Source organism: Rhinolophus hipposideros (genome assembly GCF_964194185.1).
Source record: "Rhinolophus hipposideros genome assembly, chromosome: 16".
In the NCBI taxonomy this organism is placed as follows: Eukaryota; Metazoa; Chordata; class Mammalia; order Chiroptera; family Rhinolophidae; genus Rhinolophus; species Rhinolophus hipposideros.
Genome location: NC_138062.1, coordinates 5,015,899 through 5,030,071, shown reverse-complemented (window position 1 = coordinate 5,030,071; position 14,173 = coordinate 5,015,899). Strand labels below are relative to the sequence as shown.

General features: G+C 34.9%; 1 protein-coding gene across 3 annotated transcripts in view; it reads right to left on the bottom strand.

Moving 5' to 3' along the window:
• The window catches only part of BLTP1 (bridge-like lipid transfer protein family member 1), a 162,809-nt gene that overhangs the window by 38,866 nt on the left and 109,770 nt on the right, over positions 1–14,173 (bottom strand). For all 3 annotated transcript variants that reach the window (XM_081077429.1, XM_081077430.1, XM_081077431.1), the window contains exons 54-59: positions 12,414–12,519; positions 7,955–8,052; positions 7,088–7,273; positions 5,910–6,078; positions 4,277–4,488; positions 3,017–3,215 (exon numbers count right to left, since the gene is read on the bottom strand). In XM_081077429.1, coding sequence (XP_080933555.1) covers positions 3,017–3,215; positions 4,277–4,488; positions 5,910–6,078; positions 7,088–7,273; positions 7,955–8,052; positions 12,414–12,519 — 970 coding nt within the window. The remainder of the gene's footprint in view (positions 1–3,016; positions 3,216–4,276; positions 4,489–5,909; positions 6,079–7,087; positions 7,274–7,954; positions 8,053–12,413; positions 12,520–14,173) is intronic.

Sequence of the window (14,173 nt, the reverse complement as noted above, 5' to 3'; positions counted from 1 at the left end):
TTACGCCATGATGAGTGAATGGCACTTTGAGAATGGAAATGGTTTAAATGATAACTAAGAACCATCGCATTAGATCACAGACATGATTCATCAGCCTTGTCGTTTCCTTTGACAAGGAACATCTTATGAGAAAAAAATGACTGGCTGCCATGATGTCAATCTCATAAGGTCCCCCAGACATCTGACTTTAACTTTGAAAACATTTACTACCACTTAGCTTTAATCTGAATGTCAGCTTCAAAACAGAGACATTAATAAAATCAAATTTCAAACAGTAAAGGACATAACATTCTTGAAACAACATTTAAACAAAGTAAAATCTAAAGACAGAATTAAGACTCTTTTGCAGTAATCCTTAATGGAAATCAAATTTCAATCTAAACCTGACAGTACATACATCTTAAATGAAATGTCCTTTTGCAATTCACTCTGTATCTTAATTGGTCTTCCCAAATGTTACCCGAATGTTACCCGAATCTGCGTTGTAGAAAAACCACATCTTATTTTGGGAGAAAGGGTATATGTGTTAAGTGACAATTTCTATTATGTGGTTTTCGTTTTAAGGTAGTGCCAATGACTTTACAATCGAAATTGTGTTTTTGAGCCATATGGTAGCTGTGCCTCACACACAATTATACAATAAGAAAGAACTAGTCATGGCTATAATTCAGAGTAAAAGAAACCTAGACTACCCTTGCAAATCTAAGAATTCTAGAATGAAAAGAAAACCCTTTGAAATTTGAGTTAACATAATTGAGGCCAAGCGAAAGGAAGAACTAGTAAATAAAAAAACGGTAAAAAACTTTTGGGATATCCAACCCCAAGAAGTGTCAAAGAATTGTTTTCTAAATTAGGTTTTAAAAATAATTATGTAAATTCATAGGATACAGAACCGTGATAAATTAATAAGGAAAATTAAGATTTTCAGGAGCAGATCCAAACCCTGAAAGTGAGGAGAAGGAAACCAGCTAAATAGGCTCTTCCCCAGGGTACCATGGTCCGTGCATCAGACACAATGCTGGGTTGGACCAACCACTACTCTGAATCCAGGGTGGTAATTCCTTGCTCTCATGACTGAATGCTACCCAGATGTTAACAGAGAGCTTGGAGTCTTTCAAACTTCTTATGTCATTTTGGCTTACGTCATTTTTTCTAAATACAAGTTCATGAAAAGAGTTTAATCTTTGCTATTTACTTACATGGCCCTTTGAACTCTTCTTACAGATTGGCTGTTCTAATTTTTACGGCATTATCACCAAAAAAGCATTATCACCTAGAGAGGAAATTTGACTGGGCCATCTTATTCTAGAGCATGATTTTACAATGATTAGTAAAAAAAAAATCATAAGGCATAGTCCTACTGTTCCTTATTTCTCTGCCTTATACTCAACTCTTCTTTTTCAAAAATACTAAATGCTTGTTATATCCAAGTATAATTTACTACTAATAAAAGTGACTAGTAAAAGTAAACTAACTTGCCCATTTTAAAATTTGGAATTGTAATTATATCGATGAAACAACTACTCCACTCACGCCATGCCTCCCTCCCAAGACACCAAACGACAAGCATGTTACAAAATCAAGTCATTTAATTCCCTCTAAAACCCAAATAAATTATGACTATCACAATTATCAGCACGTCACTGTCCTACTTTGTTGGGATAATATACATCAAGTTATTGTTTATATTTTTTATTATGATTTTGATTTTTGAGTCAGAGGCATATATCTCATGCATTTTCCCTTTAAGGAAATGGTGTATTCCAAATATATTCTAGCATTTTAATGACTATAATGGTTGCAAAGATGTGATCTTAATAAAAATCAGGTTTAAATTTATTTTGTTTTAAGAAAAAAAACAAAAGACAGTTATAGTGACTATAAAAACATATATATATAACAACTATATAAAAAGATTATTTGTGAAGATTTCTGATGAAAGCTATTTTCAGTCTTTTGGATACTAGGTATAAATACTGTAATACCAAGTTTTCTTAGTACCCTGAAGTATTTCAAAGAAACCCTAGTATTTTATCTATGAATTATCTAAATGCAAAGTATCCAAAACCAAGAATTTCACCTATAATTTTATCTAAGTTTTAGTCAACATTGAATGCCAAAACTTCAATTTTTGATATAAAAGTAATGGAAAGTTTTCCTATTCCACAAAGAAAATCCAGAACTAAAAAAAAGATTGTCTTCCAGTAAAGAGGGGGAAAAATTGGGGCCGTCCCGGTGGCGCAGGCGGTTAGAGCTCCATGCTCCTAACTCCGAAGGCTGCCAGTTCGATTCCCACATGGGCCAGTAGGCTCTCAACAACCAAAAAAAAAAAAAAAAAAAAAAAAAAAAAAGGGGGGGGGGCAGGAAATTGCATCAACTTTGGCTTACAAGATTGGCTGAGGAATTTTAGTTCACAACCATTCATTCTTCAAATATAATTTTCTTCATTAAGAGTAACGATACTTAATATTAAAATGGATAAACATAATCCCCTATACTTCAAAACAGCATATAAACACAGCTTTAGTTATTCCCAACCTTGAAAATTATGGAATCAGATGGATTCATACAAGTTAAACTCTTATCCTACAAACTTGGACATGTGGATTTATTCATGTCAGTATCAATTAAAGCTGGCTTCTTGCTCCTGGTCATCGAAAACTATTCTGTGTCATATGATGAACTGGATCTTACACATTTATCATTTTCCTTTAAGATCCCCACAGAACAAAGATGCTTTATCTGGTCGTGTATGAATCAATTATAGTAAAAATCAGGGAGTCATCAAACCTTCAAATGTTATACTATCAAAAGAATGGCTGGTTGATTTACTTACCAACACTACTGAAAGCTGCAGTTTTTCACAAATATGTTCTGGTATCTTTAAAGAGCTCTTATTTCACAAAGTCCAATATCCTGTATCTGAACATCCTTTACTTTTAAAAATGAAGACATTGGGTTGTTTTTGTTTTTAATTTTAAAAATTCTACACCTCATACAGAAATAAGACACTCACAGGCATTCATCACCAGATCCCCACGAATTTCTGGCTTCCAGTCATCCCACGACGTCTCAAAGCCATCAGCAAAACGGATACAGAAGTTTTTGAAGTGCCCTTTACTAACCAGAGACTCTGAGGAGCAAGCAGTAATGAGGGTACTTTCAATGGTCAATACTAAGGCGGAGCCAGTGTCAAGGTCACCAGTGTGATTAGACTGCAAAATACATTAAGAAGAAATAAGACAAAAGGTGACAATTTTAAAAATTAGGATTCATAGGAACAAAAATCCAAAAAGGGTCAAGCCCAGAAAGCTTCATTAAAAAGCAGCTTAGAAAGACATCTACTTTTAAAAATTATATAGCTCAAGTGAAATGCATTTGCCATGCATTTCCTTTTTGCACTAAACTTGCAGAAGGCTAATTATCTACTTTACTCTCTCAAGCTGCTATTTTAGCTGTGGGGAGCATTGTCATTGTGACAACCACCCTTGGTGTGTGCAGCCTTCCTGAGCTCTGTTCATCAGGTTGTTAAAAAATGACCATTCATCTCCCGACACACAAACATACCACGTGTTGTACATCCTCAAGCCAGAGTTTTTCTTAACACTGTCTTCCAAACAAAATGCTAAACGCTATATATAAAAATGCTAAATGCTATAACTGCTTATAGACTATTTAAGGTAAATTATAACAGTAAAATACGGGCTTCGGTATTTGTTATAACTGCAAATTCTTGGCCTGACAGGTGTCCACAACTTTTTCTCATGCACATGCGTGTGCAAACGTATTTGAGAATCGGTCCCAAATGAAGAGAAAGTTCTTGCTTTATTCAGTTGTACACATAACTTGCAAGTTTCATTACCATTCAATATTAAAAGCGTTTTGAAATTCCCTATTTTAAATGTGGTTTTAAACATTATTGAATAGCATTCTTACATGTTCTTTTGTTTCTATTTTATTAACAAGTGGATGCCAAAGACTTCTTTGCTAAAAAAACAAGAACAATAAAAAGATTCTGAAAATTAAGCTGCTTATTTGTCAAGGTAAACATCAAGTTATCAGATGGGTGTCAATCTCATCACCATTCTGAAAGTCTCAAGAGATTCGCATTTAATCTTTGAAGATGAAAAATGGTTGAAGGAGCTCAATCTTATGTGCTGTTTACCAAACTCAAGTTATAAATCATTCTGAAAAACATGTTATATTCTAGCTACACAGAAATGGTTAGTAGAAATGTCTGGCTCTTGAACTTGCACTAGGGTTTGAGTTTTCATACCTGTACAGTATTTGTGATGGGCAGGCAAATGCCCAGATCATTCACAGTGAGCTGCAGGAAGAGTGTCCCAAAGGCCTGGGCGGATGTTTGCTGGATACCGGGCAGCATATCTACCACTTCCTTTGTAGCCATATGAATATCCTTATGTAAAGCCATCCGTTGTTCATTCCAATTGTCATAAGCAGCCTTGTAATTCAGCCAAAACAGTACAGCTTTTGATAATTAAGGGAGGGCAGAAAAAAAATTTAAATCAAAACCATAAAGCTATATGGCAAGTAAACTTCAATAGCTACAAATTTCCAATGATCTATAAAAATTACTCCCAGAAAATTGTAGCATTAGAATTAGAAAGGATCTAAGGACATACAGTCAATGTGATAAATGAAAAAAAGCAGAAAGCCGACAATTGTGAGCAAAAGGAAGAAGAAAATCCAGGTCCATTCATTCATTTAACAAATTGTTTGTGAAATGCCTAGCATATGCTAGGTGCTGGGATGGAATAATAAATGAAAACAGAATTGGTCCCTGACCTTGCAGAGCTTACTGTTTGTTTCAGTGCTAAAAATTCGTGGAGGAGAAATACATAATAGTAGGAAAGGTACATAATACATTAAAAAGATGAGGTTTAGAGAGATCTCAAAGCATTGGAGTTTGTAACAAGAATGAAATCTTATGGAAAACCTTCATGTAGTGCCCTGTATAGAAGAAGGAGCCTCAAGAGGAGATAAAGATGGAAGGGCTAGAGAAGTAGCAGGAAAAACAAGTGTATGTCACAGACACAAGAGTAGAAGGTACTTTAAGGAGTTGTTGAAAGCTGATGAGAGATTGACACTGGATTTAGCAAACTTACCGACAACAATGACAAAAGGGCAGTTTCCCACCAAACTGATCATGTTGGCAGCCAAAGCCTGCCGTCCATTTAAATCCTAAATGGCTTACTAATTGGTTCTTCATTACTTCTAAAACACAATTCCAAAGTATTTACCCAAAATACATTAATCAGACCCTCTCTATCCGTTCAGCCTTATTTCCCAATATTTTCTTTTATGAAAGCTGTTGCTATATTTTCTTAAGCCTCTCTGCTCATACGTATTCTTTCACACTCTCTGTCGTTTGGTAAATATTTATTTAGTGCTTATGATATATTCTAGGGACTGTTCTAGGCCTTCAGATACAAACACAGTTTTTTTTTCCTTGTCTCCCTGGTGAACTAACTCCAAGTCAAATCTGGAGAATTAGTTTCTCCTCTAAGCAGCACGCGTAAAGGCAGACTCCGAGATCCCAGAACATAGATCGCTAACTCCATTCTTCCCACCGGACTGAGTTCTAGGAGGGCAGGTAACTGTTCCCATATTCCCAGATTCCACGTCTGTACAGCACACAATAAATGTTTACAGAGTAAGTGAATAAAGACAACGCCAAGTAAGTGGTACATTAGTTACCCAAACCAAAAACTTGGCATTATAATCCACATAGAAAGCAAACAACTTTAAAAAGAAACTTTTGGGACGCTCACGTTTCAGGTGTCAGGGACAGCCAGCCATCAAGCATTTACACCGTAAACTACAGGTGGTCACCCAGCGATACTACAGCAATTCTAAACCAACAAGAAGCCCTGCTGGACTTATCTCACCTCTGTCAAAGGCCACAGGCTGTGCGTACACAATTGGTCTATTCAAGGTAATAAGCACAGCCTCCCGATCTGAAGAACCACTGATTTCTTCTCGAAGGGCATTTCTCAATCCAATTCTGGTTTTGAAATAGGCAACTTGATGAAAATCAGAACCAGCTTCCTCATAAACCTAAAACAAAATGAAATGCTCCATAACATCAAATAATGGAAAATGTCTTAATGAAAAACCTACAGTTTTAACACTATTAATGGTATTGTGCACCAAAATAACTATGGCACATTTTTCTAAATTTCATTCATTGATGATATATATATATATATATATTACTTATACTCCATACCATAGACACTTGAAATTAATATACAATATGAATGGGTGTATAAGAAGTGAATATAAAGTCAAACAAGAAGTTCATACAAAGGCTAGATCATGACATCCCATGGTCTGAATGGCAATGGATTCACTGTTTCGAGATACTTAGACCCTCACTCCTCTCAAAATGTGTTTCCACTTGAACAAATTACTGTTTTTCTAGAGATGACAGAAATTTTTGTTCATTTGTTCCCCCCACCTAGTCTTTAATATAGGCATTCAATTTCGAAAGTGTGACGTATTCTTTTAATCAGTTCTTCAAATCAAAGAAGGAAAAAAGGTTAAAATCTACAATAATCTTTAGCAAAATACAAACAAAAAGCCCCTATGAGCTGTGAATGTTAATTTTTATAGTCTGTGTGTGTACGTGTAAATATCTATATATACACATATACACACACAGTTACATATATGTAATTTTATATGTTTAACATTATGGTATGCAAAACTTGCCAATATTATACGGTACAGCTATGAAACTTAGTAACATTTTAAAAACTCACCAATATTAGCACAAAATCAATATTTAACAAAATAAAGAGAAATTATAAGCAAATATTTATGAAGACACTGGATTAAGTTCCATGTGATTGCATTTGTGTTAAACTATAACAAACCACCAAAATACTCAATGAAATACCAACATAAAATTGTAAAGGCCTTAAATTTTCATTAGAATTTATAATCAGAAATCTTAGGAAATTAACCTAAGTATTTTTGTAAGTATAGTAATACTTGAAGTAGTTCAAACTGATGTGCAAAATTTAAAAGCCTCAGTTCTAACGTCCACATATTCTACACTCACCTGGTGTTTGACAATTTGTCCTAATGCCAGATTTAAATCCACTTGGCATTTACCGAAGAGTTTCAGATAGCTGCTACTTCCTGGTGAAGCTTTGGTTTGAAGTCGGTTCGAAAGTTCCAGTTCAATCAACCCAGTTTCAAATCGCACAGCTCTCATTGATGGAGTTGTAGCTGTTACTTGAATACCCTAGCAGATTACACGTTAGTAGGAAAACAAATCTTAAATCAACTCTGTCCACCCACTCAAATGAAATCTTTCAATATCGGTAAATAAAATGGAATGTTTTAAAACATATACAAGATATCTAATGAACTGACAAAACTGGCAATTCTTTTCACTTCTCCTTAGTGGAAATTTTTTAGCTATTAAATTTCATTTCAGTATTTTATTTAAAATATACTGTTCATAGGTTAAAAACAATTTAACAATTATTTGGTAAGAATGATTTTTAAGAAGACTAATATCTTAAATATTGAAAACATTAAGGTTTCTATTAAGGTGTTACTATTAATTGGACAAGTGGATAAAGTATTTCTTACAGAGTAATTTATAGCAGCAATAATCAGAAAAAAAAATCAAATAAATTGTTCCAAATGTATAGAGCAGCTGGTTCAAGAGAAAACTGATCTAAAATGTTCTGCATGGAAAGGCATCGAAGGCTTTTTAAAATGTAGAAATGTATGCATATTTAAAAACAGAAATAAAATCCTACAGGATATTCAAACAATTGTTAAAGCTTTGTCTTTGAGTGGATATATTTCATTTTTATTTTCTATTTGGTATATTTATGCATCATATGCATTTTCTATAATAAGCATGCATTAATTAGAAAAATTCTTCTAAGTAGCATTATTATTTATAGGTCACCTTAAACTGCAAGTTCAGGGAATAGAGTAGAATTTTAGGCTTATCTCCATCTGTTGTTCCCTCGTGTTCATTCCAGAGAGGAATCGGCTGCTCTCCACCTAAAGGAGGTAAATATAATAACTGAGGGTTTGGGACAATTTCTTTAAAAGGAAAAGAACGATTTTGCACATTAAAACAAAAACAAAAATATAAAATAGTTATTTTCTTTTCACTGATCATTAACCCAATCTTTAACAGGTTACATTTCACTGAGGCAGACTTTTATAAGATAGGGATAATACTGCAAACATAGACATTTGTTAACAACAATTTATAAGGACTGAATTAAAACATTTACATATAATTAAACCAAACGATTCTACAGCTCAGAAAACATATTTGAGGGGAAAAAGTAAACTGGACTAATTTCTTCAATCAAAAATGTGAACTTTGTTTTTATGTTTAGATATGAAACAAATAAAAAAGAACAAAAGAAAAAATAAAGGTGAGAAATAAAATATAAGGTAACATATATTAATAACAAAGAATGTGACAGCAAAAAGGTGTTCTGTAATTTTTTTTTTAATTTATTGGGGTGACAATTGTTAGTGAAGTTACATAGATTTCAGGTGTACGGGGGATGAAATCTATGGTGATGGAAGGAGAACTGACTGAGTGGTGAGCACACAATGGGATTTATAGATGATATAATACAGATGATGAATACAGAGGATGTAATTGTACACTTGTAAATCTTTTTTTAAATGGGGGTAGGAGAACCTGGGGTAAAGTTTCTATTAACAGACCATTTGTGGCCCAGGCAATGTGGCATTCAGGAATAATGTTCTAATATTTTAATGTATAACTTCTATAACTTTCCCTTGTCAGAAAAACTTTTCTGCATGCTTATTTTTCAAACATTCTATTTTAAAATGATCCATGCTCTTGTATGTGTGTTGAGTTCAGCTTCAGCCCAGGGAACACACAGGTGGGATGGCAAAGTTTTCCCACTAGGAACAGCAGATGTATCAAAAAAACTCAGAACCAAACAGATAAAAAGCAGGTCTTGGTTGTGTGAGAGAGAAATTAATCTTTTATGGGCATTCAAAATTTAAACGAGGGGTCAAAATCTATCCTACTACCATGATAAAAATGTACTTTAGTTTTCTACTAGAACATAAAAGTAAAAAAAAAAAAAAAAAAAAAAAAGTTGGAGGAAAGACATAGAGGCAGAGATGGGACAGAAGGTATATCCAAGGTAAGAAAGAGAAGGTAGACAAAGGCACACACTTGACCCAAGGAAAGAAAAAGAAAAAGAAAAAGATGTATCTATTTTGAATACACACACAGGAAAGAGAAAAAATGATATGGATGGATAGACAGGGAGCAAAGTATTCAAGATTTGTGGGTCAATAACACAGGACATAGTACTTACAATAAAACATGTGTCACTGGAAGAGGTAGACTACGTGTCTGTGGCTCAGAGCCTGCCCTTATGCCAGCATCGTCCCTCTGAATTATTCTACTCTAACATTTATAGCACAGTACACTGGTTACCTTTTCTTCCAACTTATAACTAAGTACTTCCTCTCTCCATCTTTATTGCAAGTCCACAGTCATCTCTCTTATCCCAGCCTCATCACTGGTGACCCTACCTACAGCCATATATATGGGATTTTTTCCAGCTATCACCTACCCATCCTACTCTTATTGTCTCTATGTTCCATCTACCACCAATCTTTGTTTTAGAGTACCTTTTCATTTCTGATTCCCTAACCTCTTTTAATTGTGGCTTTTTCTGTTGTCCCATCATTTTTAAGTCTCACATTCATTCACTCCTTTGACCTAGTGGATAGTGGTTGGCTTACTTTTCACTGTTTTTTCTAAAACATTTAACCAATTAAACTATCACTCCCTCTACTTTTGATCATTTGAATTATAAACCACATCCCTCTTGTTTCACTGTTCCATAAACTTACTTTCCTAAAATACCTTTGTCCCCACACTCATATTCCATTCTTATTCATTTCCTATCTTCTCAATCAAGCTAACCTCCACCTAATGATAGTGAGTGCTTACTATGTGCCAAATGCTCTTCTAAGTCCTTTATCACATACTTATTCAAATCCCTCCCTATGTACCACTATCAGAATTTAGCCATTTCTTTCTCCATGATGTGTGCCATAAAATACCCATCTCTGCTCTATTATTTACCTGCATCTCTATCTCCCCGATTAGACTGAATCCGAAGGGCAGCTACCATGTATCTTCAGCTCCCAGCACACAGCACCTTAGCAGACCCTCAGGCAGTGTTAGGCTGAAGGCCATCAGGCATCTATGCTGGCTGGCGACCTTCTGGCATTTCTCAAACACACTCCTCACAACTACCGCAAGTCTTCATACGTTTCCTGACCCCACAATTCCTATCTCATTTTCGGTAAATATTAGGTTGGTGCAAAAGTAATTGCAGTTTAAAAGGTTAAAAATAATTGCAAAAACCACAACTACTTTTGCTCCAACCTAACAGATAATGCTGTGTGAACATAAGTTCATAAATTGTAACAAATGCACCACTCTGGTGGGGGCAATGACAATGAGGGAGGCTGTGTATGTCGGGGGCAGTGGTATTTGGGAAATCTCTGTACCTTCCCCTCAATTCTGCTGTGAACCTAAAAATGTTCTAAAAAACAAAGCTTATTAATCTGAAGAAAAAGAAATTACCGGGGGGAGGGAGATGAGGATAAGGGGGATCAAATATATGGTGATGGAAGGAGAACTGACTCTGGGTGGTGAGCACACAGTATGATATATAGATGATGTAATACAGAATTGTACACCTGAAATCTATGTAATTTCATTAACAATTGTCACCCCAATAAATACATTTAAAAAAAAAAAGAAATTACCAGTTAGAAAAGATACATACATCCCTGTGTTGACTGCAGCATTATTTAAAATAGCCCAAATATGGAAACAACCTGTGTCTATCAATGGATGGATGAAAATGTGATATGTACACATATATACAGTGGAATGCTATTTAGCCATAAAAACGAAGGAACTCTTGCCACTTGTGACAACACAGACAGACTGGGAGGGTATTTTGCTAAGTGAAGTAAGTCAAAGAAAGATAAATACCATATGATCTCATTTATATGTAGAATCCAAAAAAACAGAACAAATGAGCAAACAAAACAAAACACAGATACAGAGATACAGATACAGAGACACAGATACAGAGATACAGAGAGCAGACTGGTGGTCCCTAGAAGGAAAGGGATTGGGGCTGTGGCGTGGGCAAAATCAGTGAAGGGGGTCAAGAGGTAAAACTTCCAGATACAAAGTAAGTCCTGGGGATGTCATGTACAGCCTGGTGACTATAATCAGTGATGCTGTATTGCATATTTGAAAGTTGCCAAGAGAGTAAATCTTAAAAGTTCTCATCACAAGAACAAAAAAACTTATAACTTTCTATGGTGATGGATGGTAACTAGACTTATTGTGGTGATCACTTCACAGTGTATACAAATATCGAATTATTATGTTGTACTCCTGAAACTAATATATGTGAATTTTACCTATAAATAAATCTATTTGTAAACACACACACACACACACACACACACACACACACGAACCCTATTTGGTTTGTGTTGATCTATTCACTGCCTTGAATATCTTTTATCTAGTTTCAGGAGGAAAATTTCTTAAAATTTAAAAGCAAAAGCTCTACCTCTTATAAAATGTATTACACAATCACTTTAGTTTATAGAAATATCAGATACACTACTATATTAGTCACATCGAAGCCACAGTTTGTTACCTATTATGAATTATTTTATAGATGTGGCGTAACTGTTATTTTAACTTGATTATATTATATATATTCAGCCTCAAGAATTGTTATACAGAGTCAACTTGTTTTCTACCCTAATTCCTCTTAATACTTTATCTTGTGAATTAAAAGCCAATTAAATATTTTTAAATCAAACATATATTTCTTGTTAAAATGTATGATTAAGAAGCTCAATTGTAATCTACACTTGAGGGACAGCAAAAATATAAGGGTCACTATAAACAATTCAGCATGTACCAGCATATAGTCACCATCTGGTATAAAATAAGGTGGATATCTTCATATTGATCTAAATTGTGTTCTCAGATGAGTCAGATTAGTTTGGTTAATAGACATACCCTAAGTTCTTTCTCTTTCTCTCTTTTTTTTTGGAAAGAAAGCATAAAGGAGCTTTGTGAAGTTTATAATCCACAAATGTATATATTATACATGACAAAGGTAATAAGCAAAAGAGTCTGTGGGTGGGAAAACCAGACAAGGAAAAAATCATTTTCAGGAGATCACTCAAAAATTACACCCAAATGACACGATCGTTATTCATGCCACAGATCCGGGGAACATCATGTAGCCATGGGAATAAAAACCTGTATCTGTTCTACACTATAAGGTACCGCACCAGCTTACCAGAGACTTTCTGTATTACTTCATTCACTTCCTTCATGAACACTTTCTGTACAAACACCAAGTGGTTTAGAAGATCAGTTGTGAGATTATGTTCAAAAGAACCAACCTGCCAAACAAAATCAGAGTCTTAGGTTAATACTACTGACTGTATTAGTCTTAAATACATCTTTTGCTCACATAAGTCATCCCAAACTCTATGAACAATTATCTACATATTATTTGAAATCAATATACTGAAAAAGGGTTAAATATATTCAGATGTCCCAAAACTTTATCTGCCTGAGATTATTATGGACCATTCCCCCGTCCCCATTGTTTTTAAGTAACAGTAGCCAATAAGGCATGCAGAACCTTTTGAAAACAAATGAAAATTATACTTTATGTAACCTCCTAATTTCAAACTTGAAATTTTGTCTAGAGTAATATTTATTTTTAATGACCACCGTTGTAGTGGTAGAACTATGGGCAAATACCATTGTAAGGGAAATTTATCTACTCATTCAAATATTTCTTGACCGCCTGCTCTGTGTACTGCATTAGTTGCTAGTACAGCTGTGAATAGAAACACCACAATTACAGCTCTCCTGAGACTGACATTTGTGTAAACCAGCAAATCAGATATACTCAGTTTTAATATAAGACATGCCCTGTGTGAGTATAAGGCACAAAACGTCTGGCAAGACTTAGTTAACAAACAGATCAGGTCGAAAGCAGGCTCTAATTGAAGGCATTAGCGTAAGCTAGACTGGAAACACCGTGATGAATAAGGCAAAGCTTCAACATTTGCCACGTTGATAGCTTTCACATTTTAATCAAAAATTAAAAGAGCAAACTGGCTTGGCAGTCTTCCCACAAGTGAGAAGTCATGTAAAGTCTAAACTGCACCGGGCACTTTTATTTGTACACAGTAGTACAATTTAGGCACAGGATTGCGTCACGTGTCTATTTCAGGCCATAGCAAAATAGGTAACTCTGAGGGAGCTGCAATTTTAGATTCTTTCAAACGTTTACTGAATTCTTGGTAAATTTTGGATTGTGTTCCACCCCCGTTACAAACTTTATACATTCCTAATAGCTACTACTAATAAGAAACTGCAATATACTGCATTAGACTTATTTTCTGTCAAAGGAAGTATTAATAATAATGTTGCTAACTAGAGTCTGGGGCACTCATTTTTCAGAGTTGAAAGCACAAATGAAATAGGCTTTACAATCTATCTTTTAAATGAATATTTGCCTCCCACAATGCTGTACACTACTATTTGGTACACTGTTCTTCACATACGAGTATGGAAATCCCAACACTTAAAAAAGTACTAAGGCAAACAGGGTCTAAAGAAAGTAAGTCCGACTTAAATATGTCCCCAGAGCTGTGGGGACAGTTAATGATGGAATCAGGTATGCCATCTGGCAAAGTACACAAAGAGCATTCTTACAAATGCTTCAGATTCTAGGGAATAGAATTCATACAACGAAGAGTTAGCAAATTGCTTTTGACACGGTAGCGACTGTTTCTGACAGACCGACAGAGGAAGCTGTGAGACAGTACTGCGTGACTCCTGCATAGCTCACCCGACGGCAGGGAGATTTAGGCAAAGTCCTGTCATCGCAGCTTCAATTTTCTATGGAATCAAATTAGGACAGTAATAGATTCCCTGCTTACCTAAACAAATCGAATGAAAAACATGCATGCAAATACTGTTTCAACTTGTGACAGCTGTAGAGATATAAAGTGAGACACTAATGATGGAGTGACGTAT